Source organism: Schistocerca americana, chromosome 4 (assembly GCF_021461395.2).
Source record: "Schistocerca americana isolate TAMUIC-IGC-003095 chromosome 4, iqSchAmer2.1, whole genome shotgun sequence".
Taxonomy (NCBI): domain Eukaryota; kingdom Metazoa; phylum Arthropoda; class Insecta; order Orthoptera; family Acrididae; genus Schistocerca; species Schistocerca americana.
In genome coordinates, this window is record NC_060122.1 from 486689799 (window position 1) to 486714097 (window position 24299).

General features: G+C 39.3%; 1 protein-coding gene across 1 annotated transcript in view; it reads right to left on the reverse strand.

Moving 5' to 3' along the window:
* Positions 1 to 24299, reverse strand: part of LOC124613900 (uncharacterized protein C1orf112-like) — a 131482-nt gene that overhangs the window by 15531 nt on the left and 91652 nt on the right. Inside the window, exons 11-12 of the mRNA XM_047142648.1 lie at positions 8795 to 9116; positions 8 to 235 (exon numbers count right to left, since the gene is read on the reverse strand). Of these exons, the coding sequence (XP_046998604.1) occupies positions 8 to 235; positions 8795 to 9116 (550 nt within the window). The remainder of the gene's footprint in view (positions 1 to 7; positions 236 to 8794; positions 9117 to 24299) is intronic.

The window sequence follows — 24299 nt, forward strand, 5'->3', positions numbered from 1 at the left end:
AACATACCAGTAAGACGTGTGCATTGTTCGCATTAACTATTAATTTACTTGTTGCAATGACCAAAGCTTTAAGCAGTTTCATTACTGAGAATGATTTAGTATTATTCATTTTATCATCATCATCTAACGATGTTGTACACTTCCATAATTCAGTCATTTTTATGATGAGTGGAATATTAGAACTTTTGCTTATCCGGTCATCAAGAAGATGCGGAGCAGCTGACAGCAAATACAGCTGAAAAAGCAGAAGCATACAGTTTCAAAGAAAATGGATTTGATTTTTTTTTACATTAGCTCAAAGGAAGGTAGGAAGGCTAACATTTAACATCCTATTACTAACTGGAATTTGGTGTACATAACATAAACCAGTACATATTCAATAAGTGGTGCATCTAATGATCATGTCTGGCATCTCCACTGATACTCCGCCAATGTGGCTGCACCTATAATACAGTTACCTGCAACAGTGAGACACAAGCCATCCATCTATGAAAGATTCATGGTTCATGGGAAGAAGAAGCAAGCTTAAAACTAATAAATTCTTTCTTATCTATATGCTAAAACAACATTAATTGTCACAGGACGTGGCTGAATGACACCAGATATCTATATCACTCTGATATCAGTTAAAATCTATATCTACTAATTTAGAGAACAGTCTTGTTGCCTCAAAGCATTTTAACATCTGTGCTGCACTCATTCACACAGCATTATCCACATTATCAGCAAATAAAGTACATCCAACTAAAATGTCATTTATTATCAGTTATACATAACAGGCACAGCACTGTACCTCTGCACATCATACACAGTGAATTCACTTGGTAAGTGCATCTTGAAGACAGATTAAGGCAAGCCATAGAATAGTCACATTTTCCCCCCCTCTTTAGCAAATCAGTGTCTCTCTTATACTCTGTTAATTTTCAAATGATACTGATCACTTATATCAGCCAGATTCAGTGACAAGTCCAACCCCTGAGAAGGAATGATATTTCATCCACACCAAGTGCCATTAGCTCTGCATTTGCTTTGACTGCAACTCTCTGTCATTCATTAGAAACTGAAGAGCATTTGTTCATAAGTAGATAAATGCAAAAATGTAAATTTTTGAAGAAATGCATTTTCTAAACATACTGAAATACTAATTATACAAATAATATCATTTAACATTTATACTGAATTTGTAGGCCTGATTCCAACTGTTTGTTTGACTTTTCTAAAATTTTCATTGTTTATATGAGAGTAGAGGGTCAAAGTTTCCAGGTTTTTTTCAAAAGGAATTAATGCAAAGATGGAAGTTAAAAGTTTTGTTAATATCAACATTTGAAGTGATTTGTTCTTGTATCTTTTTTACCTTTGACATTCGTTATACAGAAAGATACTTAATGGTTCATTTTGCATAGAAATAATGCACTACAATGTAAAATTTTTGTGTCACACTTTTCCATAAATGGTTTATAAGCAGAAGTGCAAAAGAGAAACAAACTTTACTGAAAGACAACAAAAATACTGGCTGCAAGAATACTAAACTGGAAATCTATTGATCACTTTCAACAATGGCATTATAAAACTCTTCTGATACATTAAAATGCCTCATAAGTTTTAAGTTATCCTTTTTGGTTTCCATGCTGACCATGTCCTCCTTTTCCAAGACTGCTGCTTTCCTCAAGTTCTAGTTGCGGTTTCTGGATTTCCATACCTCAACCTCTACAATACTTCCATTGTTAAGAGACCAATACTGACAATACCTTCTTCTTAGACTTTTCATAAGCCATCACTCACTGAACAGTTATTCTGAACAACATCTTAGGTCAGAGGCCTTTTAGTACACTGACTTGAGATCCTTTGTTTCCCAATCTTTATTGAGTATCTTAGTGATGCCATGTTGTTCCAGCACTTCATAGTATTCAGTTGGTGCAAGAATATCTGGTAGTCATTTTCCACTCTACCAAACACATTGTCAGGAAGCATATAACTGTGGCTACAAATAGGGCAGTAATGTACCAATTAATGAATTTTTCTGCTTTCTTCCGTGAAGGCCACTAGCTTGCACATCATTAGTGCATTTTTATTTTGACTGGTACAGTGTTCAGAAAATAAATGAACTTCATTTCGGCCCTTATCTGGCTGGGATGCCTCAAGGTTGCTAAGAAGATCCAACAGAGCAGAGGCTGCTTGGCTGCATCCTTTCAATCCTTCTGTTTCAAGCCAAGTATAAAATGCAATCTTTCTCTGTGCTGGGGAATGAATCTTAATGCACAAACTGTATAGCCAAACCTGTCTTTAACAGAATACTTCCCCTACAGAGAACTCGGTTACTGGCTGGTTCTGTGGTATATTAAAACTACTTTAACCACATTAATGCACAGAATGTTTTTGCACAGAGTTTGTGAAACCTGTGGTTTATTAGTAATTGATCCTTTGTTCCCAGATCTTGTTCTTTTTTTTAAATTTCAGTATACCAATCTTGCATGTTGGGCATGTATATTTAAGGGAGTTTTAAATGGCAAAACTGTACTTTGATAAAGACCTGATGCTTCCCTTTTTGAACAGAAATGTTTCCACATTTTGACTCTATTCAACTCGGATGGTAAACTTCCTCTTTTGGCCTTTTTCCTTGAATAGTGGTTATCTCTACAGCTATATGTTTTGATATCATTCTTTACAGCTCATGTAACTTCCATATTTTTAATAGTGCTGCAGTCCCTCCCTCAGTAGCTTCCCGTTACATGAAATTTACAAGTCAAATTTGAGAGTCTGTCTTTGGACATCTCTGATGTTGCCTGAAATGTTGCGACACACATGGTACTGCCTGGTCATATTTTTTTCCCTTTTGCTATACTTTATCGAAACAGTATTCTTGCTTTTTGCTTCTTTCTTGGTGTTCCTTTGTTTTGGTGATGTGATTACCACAGAATTTAGTAATAATTTATCCTGGTCAGTTTTGTTTAAGTTATTTACATGACAATAAAAACTGTCATATCATCATAACTGAGATCAGCTGCTCTGCATTATTTTCTTCCTAAGGCTTTCGGGTTCACTGGTATGCCTGGTGGCCGATCTGTTTCAACAGGTTTCTACACAAAACTCTCTCACATCATCATCAACAATGATGCCCTACATTTTTATCCCCCCTTCAGGTTTCTCACAAGCAAAGCACAGTTTGCATTTATCAACTTTTGCTTTAACTGGCTGAGAGCAAATACCAAGTTCTGTAAAAACTCAAAATTTTCAAAACCTTATAACATCAGAAAGTACTAGATTTTGACCAAAGTGTTTCAATAAGTCATACATGGCAACAAGCTTGATTTGCAACCACAAAAATACAAACTTCAAAAAACTGAAGACTTATTGTCTTTTTAGTAAAAGACTCCACAACTGTGAAAGTCAGCTCTCCAGGTAATCATTCAACCACGCAGAATCACAATCATTAATATGAAATTATATTGAAAAGGTACATCTTTCTTGTGGGCACAATTATGAAATGTTATCTACTTCAGACTACTAGAGAAATTGCTTCCTAACACGTTCAACATGGAGTTCTATCCACAATATTCATATAAAAACATATGAGATTAGTATTGCATAAGCTTTCTTTGCTCACAGATTCCGAAAGCAAATAGAAAGATGACTTTCCAATAACATAGAAAGTAATTAATTTTTTTGGTTTTCAAGATATAATTTGTTTTTACTTTAATCTTGGGTTGTTCCTAAAGCTTATGCTGGTACTGTTCAGTATCCTTTCTGTAAGAGACAATATTGTATTAGCTTTAAAATTAACTAAATCTACTTAACAGCAATTTGAAAAGGATAGATTGCTACTCAGTACATACAGAAGGTGTTGGGTGACAGGCAGACACAGACCACAAGCTATCAGCTGTCAGTGATGACACACACACACAAACACACACACACACACACACACACACACACACACACACACACACACACACATACATTCACACAAGCGTAGCTCATGAACTGATGCTGATTATTGTCTCTGGGCCCTAAAGTTCCAACTGCGTCAGTGCTTGATGTGATTAACAATCTTTGTTGGGGTTGATAGTGGGGGGTACAGAAAAGTTGTGGGATAGGGGTGGAATAGCAGGAAATGGGTAGGGGAAGAAGCTAGTGCTGTTTCTGGGTGTGTGAAGGAATGTGGTGGGGACACGATAATGGGCTGTTTGACGCAGCATTGGGAAGCTGTGTAGAAAGGGGGGGGGGGGGGGGGATGACGACAACGGGGAGAGGAGAGGTGAGGAAATAGCGAAGGTTGAAGGGACTATGCATGTGCATTGGTGGTATAGAAGGTATACGTAGGAAGCAGGAACGGGTCTAGGAAGTTGGAGGACATAGACTAGTGAAAGTTGAGGCCAGGGAAGTTACAGAAATGAAGGATATGTTGCAGGAAAAGTTCCCGTCTGCACAATTCAGAAAAGCTGGTATTTATGGGAAGAATCCAGATGGCATAGGCTGTGCAGCAGTCATTCAAGCACATTGTGTTGGGTGCCATGCTCAGCAGGCGGGTCGTCTTGCTGTCTCTTGGCCACAGTCTGACAGTGGCCATTCATATGAACAGACAGCTTGTTAGTGGATATGTCCACATAGAGTGAGGCTCAGTGGTTGCAGCAAAGTTGGTAGATCACACACCTGTCTCTCAGGTGACCCAGGGTTCGATGGGGCAGGAGAGGGCTGCCTTACTATCTTTTTAATTCGAGCACTTCATTCTTGGCCTTCCTGTCCTACTGTTTCCTCTTGGTTCTTGTACATATTGTATACTACCTTTCTTCACCTACAGCTTAACCCTATTTTTCTCAGTATTTCCAATATCTTGCACCATTTTACACTGACGAATGCTTTTTCTAGGTCAACAAATCCTATGAATGTGTTTTGATTTTTTCTTCAGTCTTGCTTCCATTATCAGCTGCAATGTCAGAACTGCCCCCCTGTTGCCTTTATCCTTCCTAAAGTCAAACCTACCATCACCTAACAGATTTTCCAGTTTCTTTCCCATACTACTTCATATTATTCTTGTTAGCAATTAGGAAGCATGAACTGCTTAGCTGATTGTGCGATAATTCTTGCAGTTGTCTGCTCTTTCAATCTTTTGAATTGTGTGGATGATGTTTTTCCTAAATTCTGATGGTATATTGCCAATTTCATACATTCTACACACCAACATGAAAAGTAATTTTCTTGTACTTTCCCCAATGATTTTAGAAATTCCAATCACAATGTTATCTATCCCTTCTGCCTTATTTGTCTTCCAAGTTCATTTAAATTCTGATTCTAATACTGGTTCCCCTAGCTCTTCTGTATCACCACCTGTTTCTTCTACTACGTCATCAGACAAGACTTCCACTTCACAGAGGCCTTCACTGTACACGTTCCACCTATCTGCTCTCTCCTCTGCATTTAACAGCGGAATTCCCATTGCACTCTTAATCTTACTATCTTTGCTTTTAATTTCACTGAGGGTAAAGGTGTAGCCAGTCCTTCCGACAGTCACTTCTTTTCAAGCTTTTTACATTTTTTATGCGGCCATTTTGCCTTAACTTCCTTACAATTCCTGTTCATTTCATTCCTTAGTGAATTGTATTTCTCTATTCCTCAATTTCCCTGAACGTTTTTGTACTTCCTTCTTTCAACGATCAGCTGAAGTATTTCTTGTATTACCCACGGTTCTTCACAATTACCTTCCTTGTTCTTATGTTTCTCTCTCCAACTTCTGTGACTGACCTTTTTAGATATGTCCATTCCTTCCAACTGAGCTATTCACTGTCACCGTATCTATAAAGCTTCAGAGAACTTCAAGCACATATCTTCATTCCTTAGGATTTCTGTATTCCAATTTTTATTGCACTGATTCTCCCTGGTTAGTCTCTTGAATTTCAGCCTACTGTTCATTACTGAATTGTGATCTGAGTCTATATCTACTACTGAGTATGCCTTACAATTGAACTTCTGATTTCAGAATCTCTGACTGACCATGATGTAATTTAACAGAAATCTTCCCTTATCCCCCAGCCTTTTCCATGTACACCTCCTCCTCTTGTAATTCTTGAACAGAGCATTCCCCTGCTAAATTTTCCTTCCATGCTCTACACCTCTTCTGCAAGCACACTACCCACTCCGGCAAAGATCACTGCTCACCTAATACACAGTCAGAGTCAGGCCTTACCACGTGATGATGACCAGAACACCAATTCAGTAATAACATGTCCACCATGGCTCTGTGTGTGTGTGTGTGTGTGTGTGTGTGTGTTTGGCTAATAATATGTAGCAGTCTTTTTCTAATGTGCCTGTCTGTCACTCAATATCTCTTCTAAGTGGTGAAGAGCACCACTATCCAATTCCTATCCTACCCACTGTGTTGCTCCTCGTCAACCTTCATAGCACTCAGACCCTGCCTAGAAGATCTTTTCAACTTGCCTCATTCCTATCAACACTCCAAATCCAGGGTCTAAACAATCCTGGAACACTGTTATTAAACTTTCCACCAAAATTCTCAGTCCCGAAGAAGTTTCAGACCTATCCAAAGGCCTCACCGTTAGACCTACATCCAAATTTAACCATATTGGAGTCGTCAAAGACCTACTCTCCCTACCCTGATCCCTGCAATTGAAACACTTCTCTGCCACCAATCCCTCCAATCAAAGCCAACCTAATTCCAACACTGAATCCTGCCTCTGCCAGTTCATACCACCATCCAACCATGATTCTTCCACCCAACTGCTCCCTAGTCACCTTCCAAGCATTCCTTACCTCCAACTTGGGCTCACCACCCTTTCCCAGGTTCCTTCCTAAGAACACCAAGTATTCAGTAGAAGAAAGATCTAATCAACCTCCCTGCTAACATAGGCTCCACCACTGCCATGATGAGTCATAGTGAATATCTTGCAGAAGGTGTCTGTCAATTGTCTGACTCATCCACCTATAAACTCTGCCAGAGTGATTCCATCCCAGAACTCCAACAATCTCCAATCCCCACTTAAAGTCTTAGGCTCTTCCCAGAACCTCTTCCCGGAATCCATTTCCTTCCTCACCCCTGTGACATCTCATATGCCCACCTTCTACATGCTTCCCAAAATTCACAAACCCAACAATCCTGGACACCCCACTGTAGCTTGTTATTGTGCCCCCACTGAAAAGATTTTGGCAATCACTGAACGACACCTCCACCCAATTGCTGGTAATCTAGCCCCCCATGTCAAAGATACCAGCCACTTTCTTCAATGACTCTCCACCACCCCCTCCCCTTTACCTCCTGGTTCCCTACTAATCACTATCGCTGCCAGTTGCCTATACACCAAAATCCCTCATGCCCATGGTCTTGTCGCAACTGCACACTGCATTCCTCAATGTCCTATGGACTCCACACCCGCTACCTTATTGCTCATATACCTAACTAACTTTATCCTAACACAGCACTAGTTTTTCTTTGAAGGGAAGGTATACAAATAAATTCACAGCACAGCCATGGAAACCTGCTGAAAGTTCCACCAAGGCCAACTACAAAGGAGTGCCACATTAGTCACCCAGTACCACCCTGGCTTGTAACAACTCAACCACATCCATCATTATGACTTTGATCATCAATCATCATGCCCTGAAATGAGGGATATCCTACTCATCCCTCCTAAACTGGTGTTCTGTTGCTCACCCAACCTCCACAACATCCTAGTCCATCCCTATCCCACTCCCAATCCCAACCTCTTGCCACAGGGATCATTTCCCTGTGGAAGATCCAGATACAAGACTTGCCCAATCTTCCCACCCAGCACTTCCTATTTAAGATCCATTGCAGGCTTATCTTATTCCATCAAAGGCCACCAGTGAAAGCAGTCATGTTGTATGCTAGCTCTGCTGCAATCATTGCAAAACTTTTTATATTGGTATGACTACGAACCATCTGTCCACTAGGATTAGTGGTCACTGCCAAACTGTGACCAAGAGCAAAGTAGACACCCTGTGGCATGACATGCAGCTGAATGTAACATGCTTGATTTCAATGGTTGCTTCACACCCTGGGTCATCTGGATCCTCCTCTCTACCACCAGCTTTTTGGATCCTCCTCTCTACCACCAGCCTTTCTGAACTGCACAGATGGGAGTTAACTTACAGCACATTATCCCAGCCTCAACCTGTGGTAACCTACTGCCCTCACACCCTCCACCCAACAGTTTCTGCCCCCTCTGTCCTGTCACGTTCTCCCTCTTCACATCCCCTCACCCTCATTATGTGTCGCCCTCTGTGAATGCCCCCTACTTTCCCTTCCTTTGCTCTTCTCCATTTCTACTCCCCATTCCCCCTCCTGACACTGTGCCTGGCAGTCTTGTCAGGCCACCATCTGGACCCTGCATATCCCACAGTGCTCTTCTCTCTCCGCACCCATAACCCCCCCCCCCCCCCCCCCCCAGTTTCCTCTCCCTACTCCAGACTACTATTCAAATGACGGTCGCATTTCGATCCGGTCGGAGTACCGATGGTAGAGCTCATGTGGTGTGCTCGCTTGTGTGAATGTGTGTGTTTTTTGTTTTCTTTGCTGAAGAAGGCTTTGGCCAAAAGCCATCATCTGTAACAGCCTTTTTGTTGTGCCTGTTTGAAACACAATGGATCATCTTTCCTGTTAGAAGCAATCTATTCCTTTCCTAATATTGTTGGTATTCCAACAGGGAGTTTCCATTGTCTGAGTAGCAATCTATCCTTTTCATATTGTTGTCATTCCATCCCAGATTTTCCAGTGTCTGATTCTGCCTACATCTACTTAAAATATTAATATACAAATACATACCATTTTTTTGTATTTATCAGAAGACAATGATCCTTGCTTGAACTCTTCAATCAGCTGCATTGTCTCTTTAGCAACATCCATAGTAGAAGCATCAGTAACAGCTGATGAAGGTTGCAGAACACACCACAACACAATGTTCTCTGGAAGGGGATAACTTTGTATCATTTGTGCTTTATGTTTTTCTGGTAAAAGTGGGTACAATCGCTTGATTAGTGACATTATTTGCACCACCTCTGGCCTGTATCCAGAACTCCAATCCAGTAATTTTAACATGTCCACTAATAACATTAAATGATGTAGACACAAGTCTGGACTGCCATACCTGAAATATTAACATTCACAGATATTTAGTGATATCATTCGGAAGGACAATTATAATAATCTTGTATCCCCAAATGTGTTAAGAACAATACAAAAATGACTACGGAGTACACCAACTTGAGGGAATTCACAATTTACTCTCTAAATAAGTGATAGTATGTAATATGTGCACACACTGATGGGGCAAATCAAGAGACACATATCTAAAATCAAAATTAAAATGAGGACAGTACTGCTGTTCAACATTTACCTCCACAAGGTGCAATTCCTAGCACTATCAAAACATACACTTGAAGTAGAGAATGGTCCCTCTCACCCAGTCTCAGAGTGACTCGCCTCTATTTCAGCCTTTTGCGAACAATCCTCTCTCCTCCATGAATAAGGAAACAGTAGTTGCAAAAGAGTAGGAGAACTATTTTCTAACATATGTTCTAAAATATTTATTGTACCAGTCTCTGTTTCAATTAGCTACACTTCATCATTAGTTTCTAACAATTTGGTAATCATCTTCAGATCTGGTTACTCACAAGTCTTGAAAAGTAACAACTCTTTAAAAAGAACATAATCATCAGTTGTGAAATAAAAGGCACACCACAACAGTACATTTTCAACAACATTCTGTAGCATCTAGCATTTGAATATAATGCTGCATGCCACCGAATGTTGTCACAAGTTTACTATGGTGCTGTTGCTTTCATTTGAGAGCTTGTAACAATGTTGTTTTTAAAGAATGGTGCTATGTGAGTGCCCACTGCTGTACTGCAGATTTGTTTGTAGGTGATTTATTTATTTATTTATATGCTTGTTCCATAGATCTGTACATGTGAGCAAGTCACTCAGATGTGGAACGTGTCAATATACATAATAAATTAATAGGGAAACATTCCACGTGGGAAAAATATATCTACAAACAAAGATGATGTGACTTACCAAACGAAAGAGCTGGCACGTCGATAGACACACAAACAAACACAAACATACACACAAAATTCAAGCTTTCGCAACAAACTGTTGCCTCATCAGGAAAGAGGGAAGGAGAGGGAAAGACGAAAGGATGTGGGTTTTAAGGGAGAGGGTAAGGAGTCATTCCAATCCCAGGAGCGGAAAGACTTACCTTAGGGGGAAAAAAGGACGGGTATACCCTCGCACACACACACATATCCATCCACACATATACAGACGCAAGCAGACATATTTAAAGACAAAGAGTTTGGGCAGAGATGTCAGTCGAGGCGGAAGTGCTGAGGCAAAGATGATGTTGAATGACAGGTGAGGTATGAGTGGCGGCAACTTGAAATTAGCGGAGATTGAGGCCTGGTGGATAACGGGAAGAGAGGATACATTGAAGAGCAAGTTCCCATCTCCAGAGTTCGGATAGGTTGGTGTTAGTGGGAAGTATCCAGATAACCCGGACGGTGTAACACTGTGCCAAGATGTGCTGGCCGTGCACCAAGGCATGTTTAGCCACAGGGTGATCCTCATTACCAACAAACACATAATAAAATACATAGAATAAAGACATTGTTATAGTATTAATAACAGTGCACAAAAGTCATACTTATTAGCTTAAAAACCAGTCAACATAAATGTGAAGATAGCCGTTTCATATTTAGGGCATTATTGCATTTATTTTAACCTTGAACAGTAATCAAAACTTCCCACTTTGGGTTTAAAAGTGACCCAAATATGGAAATGAGAAAAACAGGAATTTTTACATTAGGGCATTATTACATTAGTTTAACAGTAAACAGTGTCAAAAAATTTAAAAACATCTTTCCAATCTGGGTTTTACTTATTTCTCTGAAAGAATTCCTCTAGTGAATAAAGTGAGGTCTCAAGTAAATAATTTTTCAAGCTACATTTAAATACTGATGTACTACTCCTTATACTTTTGATGCTGTTGGGTAGGGAATTGAAAATTTTCGTTACAGCGTACTTTACCCCTTTCTGAATAAGTGTCAAGTTCTTTAACTCACAGTGGAAATCCTCTTTTCTTCTGGTGTTCATGATGTAGGCAATTCGTTTCATACAGAGTGGGGTTATTTATTATGAAGCACATCAGTGAATATATGTACTGAGATGTTGCTGTCAGTATTTCAAGTCGTTTAAAAAGATTTCGACATGAGGTTCGTGGGGGTACACCACAAATGATTCTTATTGCTCTTTTTTGTGCTGTGAGGATTTTCTTTGCGGCAGGTGTATTGCCCCAGAAGATGATGCCATAACACATGACTGAATAAAAATAGCTAAAGTAAGCTGACTTTGAGATGGTAATGTCATTGAAGCGTGACAAAATTCGTAAAGCAAATGTTGCCGACGTCAGCCGTTTTAGTGTTTGTAGAACGTGATGTTCCCAGTTCAGCCTACTGTCCACGTATACGCCTAGGAATTTTGATAAGTACACTTGCTTTATCATCTGATCATTCTGTGTGATAACTATTTCTTTTGGGTTTTTGTGGGTTGTCTGGAACTGGATAAAATTGGTTTTTTTCAGGTTTATTGAAAGGGAGTTAATACTAAACCAACCCAGAACTTCCTTAAGGATATCATTGACCTCGGATTCTAAGTCAGTAGTTGACACATTATCCACCACAATGCTCGTATCATCAGTGAACATTGTAAATTTACACTGCTTATTGATGGATAAAGGCAGGTCATTAACATATATGAGGAACAGCAAGGGCCCAAGCACTGATCCCTGTGGCACTCCATGCTGCACAATTCCCCACTCAGAGTCCACAATATATTGTGATACACTATCTGAAACATCTAGAATAATCTTCTGTTTCCTATTTTCGAGGTACGATTTTAACCAGTTCCCTACAGGTCCTGTAATTCCATAATGACAGGCCTTCTTGAAGAGTATCTGGTGATCTACACAGTCGAACGCCTTTGATAGGTCGCATAAGACACCAATTGGCAGCCTCTTGCTGTTTATAGACTCTAGAACATCATTTGTGAATGAGAAAATTGCGTTATCTATTGAAACTCCCTTTTGAAAACCAAACTGCTGACTGTTAATGATGTTCAGGTCACCAAGGTGTGCCACAATCCTGTTGTACAGAGCTTTTCCTAGGACTTTTGAAAATGTTGTTAATAGAGAGATAGGACGATAGTTTGACACATTTGTAGCATCCCCTGCTTTGTACAGGGGCCTGACAACAGAGTATTTCATTCTGTCTGGAAACACTCCTTGTTGCATGGATGTGTTGCAGATGTGAGACAAAACTTCGGCCACTTCACTACAACGAGCCTTCAACAGCTTGCTTGAAATATCGTCGATACCATCAGAATGTTTATTTTTCAAAGACTGTATGATTTTTTTGATTTCATTGGCAGTAATGGGAAGCACACTTATTTGACTGAAAGGTTCTGGAAAATTATTTTTCATTATACAGGCAGCTTTACCTACAGAACCATGGCAACCTATCTGTGTTGGGACAGTTAAAAAATGTTGGTTAAAGATTTCAGCAATTTCTTCACTATTAGTTATCTCTGAGTTGTCAACAGTTAAAACAATATTTTTGTCTTTGGTGTAGTTCACAGTCCCTGTTTCTCTCTTTATCACAGTCCAGATTGTTTTAATTTTATTTTCAGAATTAGTAATTTCAGATGCTATACACACACTTTTAGAGTTTTTAATTACTTTGGCAAGAATTTTACAGTAGAGTTTATAATGTTTTAGCTGAGCAGGGTTGTTAGAAGTCTTTGATGCTATGTAGAGTTGTCTTTTTCTCTGACAGGAAGCTATGATGCCCTTAGTGAGCCATGGTTTTTTTGCAGACCTAGCAGGTTGGACTCTGTATGACTTTTTTGGAAATACACTTTCAAAGGTACCTATTATCTCATTTGTGAATAAATTGTATTTTGAATTAGCAGTTTCTGCTAGATAAACAGGTGTCCAGTCAGTATGCTGAAGACATGATCTGAACGTTTGAATAGCTTCCTCACTTATTTTCCTTACTGTTTTCCATCTAAGTGAGGTGTCACTCAGAGGAATTCCCAAGCTGTTGAAAGTAACTCATTGTCCGTCATGGTCAGACAGACCATTTATAACCATTTCAATATTAATATGGTTGACTTTACTCTGATCAACAAAAACGTTATCAATGAGAGTACTGGAAGAGGTTGTGGTTCTGGTGGGCGAGCTAACCACGGGAACAAGGTCGTATGTGCCCATGAGATTTTCAAACTCCACCTTGCAGGGAGAATTAACCAATAAATCTATGTTAAAATCCCCAACAACTACCATGCCCCTATTTTTTCTACTTAAGTACAACAAAAGAGTATCTAATTGTTTAACAAACACTTTAAAATTACCAGATGGTGCCCTGTAAACTGCCACAACTGTTAATCTGGAGACAGTGTCTGGCACCTCTATAGCACATACTTCAAAATGTATCTCAAAGCAGAATCTTTGTACATCTATTGCCGTGAACAAGACATTGTTTTTTACGTATACAGCTACTCCTCCTTTGTCCATATAGTTCCTCCAATAAGAAGTTGCCAAAACATAGTTGGGAATAGGGACCACTTCAATACCAGCAGTGATGTGGTGTTCTGTTAGACACAGAATGTGGGCACTGTTTACACCTTCTGTCTCTTCTATATTTGGTGTGAACTGATTCAGCTTGCAGTATAGGCCTCTTATGTTCTGATGAAACACTGTTAACTTTTGTTTGTCTTTAATTGTATTGCTGTTTGAGTGAACTTTCATTTGTGTATTAATTACTTGTTGCAGATTTTTGTTACTGGGCCAAATCCTGCTAGAGTTGGCCCGGCTCACTAGTTTCCCTCGTTAGTTAGGGCTATGACTGGTCTGCTTTCATGATCATTATTGTTTAGGCCTATTATTTCATGAAAAGCTTTTCCAATGTCTGCTGCTAGATATTTTTGCCAAACTGATTTAGATGTAGTCCATGCTTTGTGAAGCAGTGTGATGCCTTCAATGAAGAAGTGATTGTAGTTGACCAGGAAGGAGGTTGTAGGTTTGGTGTCATTCAGGCACTGGTAAAGGTAGTGTTCAATAGTGGCAAGGCCATAGACACTGGGGATGTTAGTTACAGGGAGGTGACATCAGAGATGACAAGTGGACACTGGTTGGCAAAGAAACACCAACTGCAGAAAGTTGGCAGAGGAAATGGTCTGTGTCTTTTGTACAGAAGGGTAGATTATGGGTAATAGGCTGAAGCTGTCTTCTTCTTCTTTTTAAAAATATATTTGCCGAAAATGTCAATTTCAAATTTCTTAAAAATTTTCCAGACCATTTTCTTTACTTCTTCCACAATGTTGTCAGTAACTGATGCACTGGGGCGTCCAGGGTAGTTGTCATCTTCAACGTATTCTCAACCCTCTTTTAAACATTTATACCACTCATAAAACCTTGTAATGGAATATCCAGGATGGAATAATAACAAATTTATGAAAAGGACAGTTTCTACTCATCATATAGTTGAGATGCTGAGTCACAAATGTGCACAGAAAAAAGACTGTCAAACGAGTAAGCTTTTGGCAAAAAATAGCCTTCATCAGAATTAGACAACTTAGTACAACACAACACAACACAACAGAACACAACACACACACACACACGCATACACGACGTGCAACTCATTCACACATGACCACAGTCTCTGGCTGCTGAGGCCAGAAACCTCGGTGGCCAGAGACTGTGAGTATCACAGTGTCGAAGCTTGCTTTCATGGTTTCACCAGTTGTCCATGACACTAGATCAAATGGCGAGGCAGAGTTAAAATTGATATGGAATGTATGAGAAATCCGACTTTATGGCCTGAAAAATTTGTTGACATAGACAATGCAATGCAATATGACCAATAATGGGAAATCACACCACTACAGAAAAGAGAAAAAAAATTGTGAAAATAACCAAATGATGACATGTACACAAACCAATGTAATCAAAACAGTATCCACAAAAGGAAACCAAAAAACGTATCTCTTTGTCAGCCAACAACAATCAAAGTTCCCAATCAAATAAAAGAAAAAAACTAAATTGGTGATATTAAAGAAAATTAAATAAATAGCAGTGATTTAATAGCCCCGTGAGTAGCATCGGAAAGGAACAGCCTTGTTTTTTTCAGAAATAAAGAGTTCTGGCATTAGAGGTAAAATAATATATTGTAGAGAAATGTCATTAATCTGAGTTATATTTAATCTCTCACAGATGGTGTAGCCTTGTATAGGAGCTTGAAGCGCTAAATGTGCATCTCTGTGGTCTTCTGATATGGCTTGCTGGTTGCTGAAAACTATTATAAAACTAATTACAGTCATTTTAAATTCCCATTTCTGTTCTTGCTGCCTTCCTTGACTGACTGATATCAAAGGTACATGTATTTATTCATCAATAAAAGTGTAAATGTATTCAAATTATATGTGCTTACTTCAGTCTCATTACATTTCTTCACTCCTTCAATTATTTCATGCCAAAGAAAGGATTTAAATGCCAAGGAACAGCAATTGCTAGAGACAATAAATGCTCACATTAATCACAGTAAAGAAACAAACCTGCTTATTTGTAATTTATTTCTGAGATTACATTTTGGAACAACTTTCAAATAAATTATTTTACGTTTTTGCGGCATGCCACTGGACAATTTTTTTGCCTGCTAAATAGATATGCACTCTATAAACCTCTATCTTGGGCACCATGATCAAGCATATCCTCACACATAATTACTTATTCTTTGAAAACATCACCTACAAACAAACCCATGGTAAAGTACAGCAATAGGTATCTGCGTGACACTACGCTGTGCTAACCTATTCATGGGCCATCTAGAGGATCCTTTGTAACCACTCACTATCCCAAGTCCCTCACCTGGTTCATATTCACTGACATCTTTTCATGATTTAGACTGAGGATGAGGACAGCCTATCCGCATTCCTCCAGAACTCAATGCCTTCTCCCATTCAATTTACATGGTCCTCAGCCCCAAGATGTAATGTCGACATAGAAAATACCCTCTGCCACGCACCAATTAATCATTGTCAATCAAACCATCCACATTCATTCACTTTGGAAAAGTATCTGATCTGATTTTCTCGTAACATATGCGGCGACAGCTCGACAACGTCAAAGTATTTTCTAGTGCGTCTATTCTTTGAAATAACAGAGATGCATATATGCATTCTCCATGGTTGTTAGAGGGGTAACTAGGACAGCTTCTGGAGTATCTGTTGAGGGATTGACGTGTTTCTGAGAGATTCATATTCTGCTTTTCTTCTCGCTAAAGCAAGTCAACTAACATTTGTGCCGCTAGCCGTTTGTTTGAAGAGAAAGAGACTGTAAACGGAAAATAATTAAGACGTGGAATCACCGGCGATCTGGACATGTATTGAAGATGGATTTAATACACAATTTCCTTCATAAATAAGGTTTGTGACTTTTTTGTTCTGGAGTGAATGAACGAATGAGTTTTTTTCTGGATCATTTGATGATCACGTTGGCCCTGTAATTAGTGGGGAAGTTTCAGCTGTGTCGAAGAGAGCCTGCAATCATTGAGTCCGTGTTAAATCGTCCAAAAAGGCTTCGTACACATCTGGAATTCGCAATCTTTCGTAAAAGGAACAAATTGTCCACATGATTGATTCTCCCGACTGAATGCAGTGTTTAACAGTAATAATAAACGTAAAGATCTCTTACAGCAAGCCAGCCGCTGATTACCAAGACGAAGGACTACACCAAAGATTCTATTTGGCTGATTTCACGTAATGAAATATTATATTAAAAACTGTACACAGATAAAGGAGAGAGAGAGAGAGAGAGAGAGAGAGAGAGCGAATGAAAATAGAGATAATACTAATAATCCTCCATTAGTCTAACTTTTCGCCTGTCTTATCACAGATCAGCCAAGAAATGGGAGGCCCTTACTTTACTGTATAGATTTATGTGTGAAGGTGAAGGGATCTTAAAGGCAACAGACACACGTCTATACAGACAAGACATTACACAAAGTTAGCGGCTAGTTGCATTCATCATCTATTCTTAGATGAAGAGACGGCAACTTATTATCCCGAACAACTAAGAAAAATGTTAAAATGGCGACCGTGACAAGACTCGAACCTCCAATCTTCGGATCAGATGGCAGATTATTACAAGTTGGTAAATGGCGTATTATTTTTCCGCTGTGGAAGGCCAAACAAAGTCCGTTGGTGCGTTTGCATACCTGAGGCGCAAATAGAGAAACTCGTATGGTTCACCCATTTAACCTGGGGACATTTTGGTGCGACAAAATGTGCAGACAAGATAAGTGTGTACTGTTATTTTCCCAGCATAAAGCGCAGAGTGCATGAGGTCTTGAAGAAATGCATAATCTGTCAAAAAGCAAAGCCGGATTCAAAAGGGAGTAAGCACCCATTATGTTATGTATTAGTCCGAGAACCAAAAGAATTAATTTCGTGCGATCTGTGTGGACCGTTACCTACTTCAAGAGGTGGTGTTAGATATGTGTTAGCATTTCTCGATGTGTGTACGAAATACGTAAAGCTATACCCGATAAAGGCGGCTACAGCCAAAGTAATTGTATTAAGATTGACAAGGGATTACCTTCCACATGTTGTGTATACCTAAGGCGATAATAACAGACAATGCTAAGATATTCACGGGACTCCGATGGAAACAGGCTGTGTCTCAAGTCGGTGTGAAACACATACTAACATCATTTTACCACCCACAAGGCAATTTGGTTGAGAGAATTTTTAGAGAGTTCAATCGATTTATGAGGATCTATTGCCATAATAAGCAGACTGCGTGGGCAAATGATGTGGAAGAATTTGAACAGATATACAACAACATGCCCCACTCCTCCACTGGATATACACCTCATGAATTGATGTTCAAGGCAAAAGAAGAAAACTTCTGGACTGAACATATGCCCAAAACTCAGGAAACTGAGATGCCTTGGGAAGAAAAAATAAGACAAGCCATCATAAATATGACACAAAAGGCTGATCAGAGAAAACAACAATATGACAAATTAATCAAGAGGGTACAGGTGTACCACGTCGGAGAGAAGGTACTAGTCAAAAGACATACCAAATCATCCTTAATAAAGAAGAGTATAAAGAAATGGGAGTTATTATATACTGGCCCATACATCATTCTACAAATTCCGAACCCTGGAGCTTATATGTTAGCATACCCGGGATCTAACAAAATTAAAGGGTTATTTTCCCCATAACGACTTGAAAAAATTTAATGAAGATTAGAAGATAGGGAGGAATGGTGTTGCGAGTGACAGAGATGTACGCTCGTAAAAACATAACAATAAACTGTGTGTGTTTAGTGTTAGAAAACTTTAAACTGAAATAATTAATCAGTGACACAGATTGTAGAAATAGGGACTAACTATTACTATCGAGTGCTGCAAAGAAGGTAGTGGAGATAGGCTTCACCTGTGTTTGGGTAAACATGGAACTTTAGCACTGCTAATGTCATCAAGATTTATAAAGGATCTGAATGACCTTCAAGAAGAAAGAAATGTTTCCCGAAAATGACGCTGCATAACCAAAAGAGGTTCCCAGTGAATGTTCATATATAATTTCTAGTGCACGCTTAGATGTGTAAACGTGTGAAGTGATGCGTTTAGGCAGTGAATCATGAGTGACGGTTAACGCCGCAAAGATAATTTCCCGTGCAAAACAATTGATGTCGGCGCGAGAGTTAGAATCGATATAGACGACACAGATATGCTTTGTAAGAGACTAGCATCAAATGCGAGGGGAAACTGATTGATGTTGAACTTCAAAAAAGTGTCATAATTAGACGTTAAGAGTTCTTGATTTATTGTTGAATGTCAAAAGAAAGTAAGATTTATAGAATTAGTAGTTATTTAATGGATCTTGTTCACTTTGGAATTTTGTTTGAAAATGCATTTCCATATATGTGCATGTATGAGTGCCGGATGAGTCAGAGAATAAACGAAAGAAGTGAATCCACATTCCTCACTACTAATAACTTTCACATTACAGCAACCAAGCGGAGAAATATATGTATTTACGATAAAAATTTTATGAGTATAGATAAATGATATGACTTTTCAAGGAAATTATGGATTATGTCTTTGTATAAAATGAACCACACTTTCCATTATTCGATGATTTGAATCCAAAATCTACTGCAAGTTGCATGAATCCTTTAAATTACGAAGAATAAATCATTGACAGAAAATGTGTCAGAATTTTTGGACTTACAAGCACAAGTGGTGATGCGAAGTCCAAAAGAAAATTCAAACTAGAGTACATATTATGATGTTTTCGGCAACAGCATTAGTCAATGGATAAATGGAAACTTTAAGTCAATGGCTAAATTCCTTGCAGTACATCGTAAGAAAAAGGATGCATGAAGCCATAGGGATTTTGTTTTCAAAAAGGAGAATCTTGGACAGTGCAACCTAACCAGTTCTTTTACAGGAAGAGTTTCCCTTTTGGTCATTGCTAATTCTTTTGGAATGAATGTTGCATGTGAAATCTGGTATCCCTGTCCCTTCTACTCTTCCCATTGTGGGCCACGGAGAAGACTGACTACAAATGTGGACGTCGGGGACATGCAAGATCTGGGGGAGTTTCAGCACTGCAAGATATTGTCCTGGGAACAAGATTGAAAAAAAAAAAAAAAAAAAAAAACACTCGAGTTATTTATTGTAAAATCTTTTAGCTAGAGGCACAAATCACTCTTCTCCAAATCGTTATATAAATCGATCCCTATCTTTCCTTTAGAGATCAATTTCAAAATTATTTTTTCTCTTCTGTAAGCTTTCCTATCTCCTATGTACCATAGGCTGGAGGTCTAGGCTTAAGAGGTTTTCCAAGGTTTCCCTGCTTAAGAAAGTTCCAGAATGGGTAGACCCTGATAACAGTTTCATGAAAGGTCATCTTCCTTGGTTGTGCAAAGCAAACATAACACCTTGATGCATGTAAAAGCAATACAGCCGTGGTACCTGTCTCTTCATTTCTTCTGTTTTCAATGTTTCTTTTCTTCGTCTGTCTTAACATAATTATTTTTTTCAGTCGGAGGACTGACACTCATCACTCCCGGGTTACCCACACTAACAGATAGCTCGCGAAGTGTGTTCGGTAAATCAAAATTAGGCTCAAAAACTTTGCTCGCTGCGAGGGGCATTGTAATGTCCCCACAGAAAATACCCTCTACCACGCACCAATTAATCATTGTCAATCAAACCATCCACATTCATTCACTTCGGAAAAGTATCTGATCTGATTTTCTCGTAACATATGTGGCAACAGCTCGACAACGTCAAAGTATTTTCTAGTGCGTCTATTCTTTGAAATAACAGAGATACATATATGCATTCTCCATGGTTGTTAGAGGGGTAACTAGGACAGCTTCTGGAGTATCTGTTGAGGGATTGACGTGTTTCTGAGAGATTCATATTCTGCTTTTCTTCTCGCTAAAGCGAGCCAATTAACATTTGTGCCGCTAGCGGTTTGTTTGAAGAGAAAGAGACTGTAAACGGAAAATAATTAAGACGTGGAATCACCGGAGATCTGGACATGTATTGGAGATGGATTTAATACACAATTTCCTTCATAAATAAGGTTTGCGACTTTTTTGTTCTGGAGTGAATGAACGAATGAGTTTTTTTCTGAATCATTTGATGATCACGTTGGCCCTCTAATTAGTGGGGAAGTTTCAGCTGTGTCGAAGAGAGCCTGCAATCACTGAGTCTGTGTTAAATCGCTCAAAAAGGCTTCGTACACATCTGGAATTCGCAATCTTTCGTAAAAGGAACAAATTGTCCACAGGATTGATTCTCCCGACTGAATGCAGTGTTTAACAGTAATAATAAATGTAAAGATCTCTTACAGCAAGCCAGCCGCTGATTACCAAGACGAAGGACTATACCAAAGATTCTATTTGGCTGATTTCACGTAATGAAATATTATATTAAAAACTGTACACAGATAAAGGAGAGAGACAGAGAGAGAGAGAGAGCGAATGAAAATAGAGATAATACTAATAATCCTCCATTAGTCTAACTTTTCGCCTGTCTTATCACAGATCAGCCAAGAAATGGGAGGCCCTTACTTTACTGTATAGATTTATGTGTGAAGGTGAAGGGATCTTAAAGGCAACAGATACACGTCTATACAGACAAGACATTACACAAAGTTAGCGGCTAGCTGCATTCATCATCTATTCTTAGATGAAGAGACGGCAACTTATTATCCCGAACAATTAAGAAAAATGTTAAAAAGAGCCAAATTCCTTAATAAGATCTTCACCTCAAGGATGGCTACATCAATACCTCCAGCCACATAAGACCTATTAGCCATCAACGATACTTCCACTTTGACATCTGCCTCCCATTCCATACCAAGAAGCCCCTTCTACTTCTACATTTACATCTATACTCTGCAAGCCATGCTGCAGTGTGTGGCAGAGGGTACTTTGTGTACCAATGTCACTACTCCACTTTCCTGTTCCAGCACAAATAGCTCATGGGTAGAATGATTACCAGTAAGCCTCTACGTGGGCTTCAGCTTCTTTTTGGAGATATATGTAGAAGGAAGCAATATATTTGTTGACTCTTCTAGGAACATATGTTCTTAGAAATTTAACAACAAATCACACCATGATGCACAATGCCTCTCTTGCAGCATCTGCCACTGTAGTTGGTTGATCATCTCTGTGACACTTTTGTGCTTATTAAATGAACTTATAATGAAACGTTCTCTGTATGCATCCTCCCAAGTATTTCATGAAAGTCCCTGCTTACACTGATTGTTCTGCCGCTGTGTATAATCATACAATAAAGGGTCTTCCTATCTATGTATTAGCAATACACTATATTTATTTATGCTGAGGACCAACAGTCATTTCCTGCACCTACCATCGATCCTCTGCAGGTCTTCCTGAATTTTGCTACAATTTTCTACCATTGTGACTTCTCTGTATGTGACAGCATCAACCACAAAAGCCTTGTCTGCTAGGTCATCTATACAGTGTCTCTGTCCTAAGAGTTTTCAGGTGCATTTTCTCTGGTGTTTCGGTAGATAACTGCAGTTTTGTTTTTGCAGTGTGTGGCTGGAGTGAGCCCAGACAAATCCCGCTCATCACATCTTTCATGTGACCCCCCAGCATCAATGGAAAGCACCAGTTTGTTTCCTGTTCCAAACACAATGATTTTCAAAGTGCAATTTTACATCCCCATTACACACAGCTGTCCCTATTTAATCTAGTGTGGTATTTGTTTTAATGACGTGCATTAACAGGAACAGTAAAACACAAAGAATAACCAGTGCTCCAGAAGCAATACCTTAGCTCGTGCTGATTGCTACTGCCTTGCAGAAGCACTGCTCAGTCACTGCTGGAGTACTGATTATTCTTCATGTTTTACTGTTCCCATTAACACATGTCGGAAAATGAATATCACTCTAGACTAATTTTGGACTGCTCTACTGAATGGGTACATAAAATTCTGATTTAAAAGTGATTTTGTTTCTCACAGGAAACAGACTGACACTTTCTGTCAATGCTGGACATCATATGAAAGGCATGATAACAAGATTTGTTTGGGTTGTATCCATCTACACACTGCAAAAATGAAATTGTAAGTATCTGCCAAAACACCAGAGAAAATCTGACCAGTAGGCTGACCAGTCAGGTTGTGAAATGGCAGCTTAAGGAGAACTTCCCCCACCACTCTTGTCACTCAGTACAACCCTGGACTGGGGCACATGAATTACATTCCTGTCACAGTTGACTATCTCTTACTGTGACATGAAATAAGAAATATACTCCCCAACCCATACACAGAGATATTCCACTGCACATATAACTAATGCAATATTCTTGCCAACCTCTAATGCACCACTGCCCCCCCATTGCTTACCTCATGCTGCATATCCCTCCAGTAGACTTGGCTGCAAGACCTTTCCCGTACCTCCTCCCACCACCGCCTACTCAAGTTCTGTCACAGGCATCTTTTAGCCCATAAAAGGCAGAGCCACCTGTGAAAGCAGCCCTGTCCTATCTCCACCACAATGCTCTATGCTCCCTCAGGCAAAACTACTATCTTTCTCACTCTACCAATGCTATCCGTCTTTTGGTATCACATATTGATACCACTCCAAGGGCAACAAAGTTGGCAATGAAATGGCATTTCCGTCAGATGGCAACAACAGCAGTGCGGGATCCAGTGAACTCAATGGAGCATGCTCGTTCAGCAACACCTCCAGTGGCTCCGTACCACAAGCCCGTCTGGCACCACAATATAGGACCGATTGTGGCTGTTGGATAGTCCACTTGCCCTTCAAGCACCTACACTATCTGACACTATGCAGACACTGCCTAATTGTGGTTCCACTGCCATCATTCATGCTTTAGTTCAGATAGCCTCTTCCTTGTTGATCTTGAGAACTGGACTCTATTTCTTGCTGTATTATTTGTAATGAGTCTTTGTACATTTGGAGAAATAAAAGTTAAGTAAATCCTCTGTTTAATGAGCTAACTTCTTTGCTAATGATTTCTGCTCCTGTTCAGCTTCCATACGGCGACAGTTGACACACCACTCTGTAGTCTACCTCTCCTTACCGTTATGTACGAAGTCATACACAACACCTTCCTTTTCCCATCCCATGCCTCTTCCATATCCCCACTACACTATAGCCAGACTGATGCTTACTTCAGACGTGGTTGCAGTCACACTTCACTGCTTGGAGATGACAGTGGTCATGTGAGTGAGTTGTGCCTATGTGGATGTGTGCGAGTTTTCTTTGATAAAGGACTTAATCTGAAAGTCGAATATTTCTAGCAGCACTTTGCCTGTCTGCAACTCAACACCTATGTGGAGTTCCTTTCAGTATTGTTGCTACAGAAGAATAAATATACAAAACTGCCTCTCGCACCTGGATTTAAAGTTACAAACAGATTACATCAGGAATGCAGCCTATCACCGACAATTTGTAAAATATATACTGAGAAAATGTTGGAAAACTAGAAGAAAAAAATGGGAATCCCAATAAATGATAGAACTAATATTCACTACAATTTGGCTATGAACAGCTAATTTTGATACAAGCCTAAGAAGGCATTGAATATATCACCAGAAATTACATTTATCTGATTATAAGATGAGTTTTTTTCCCAAATTCATCATTCGAAAAGTACAGGGTTGTGTTACATTCGCAGATTAAACCATTG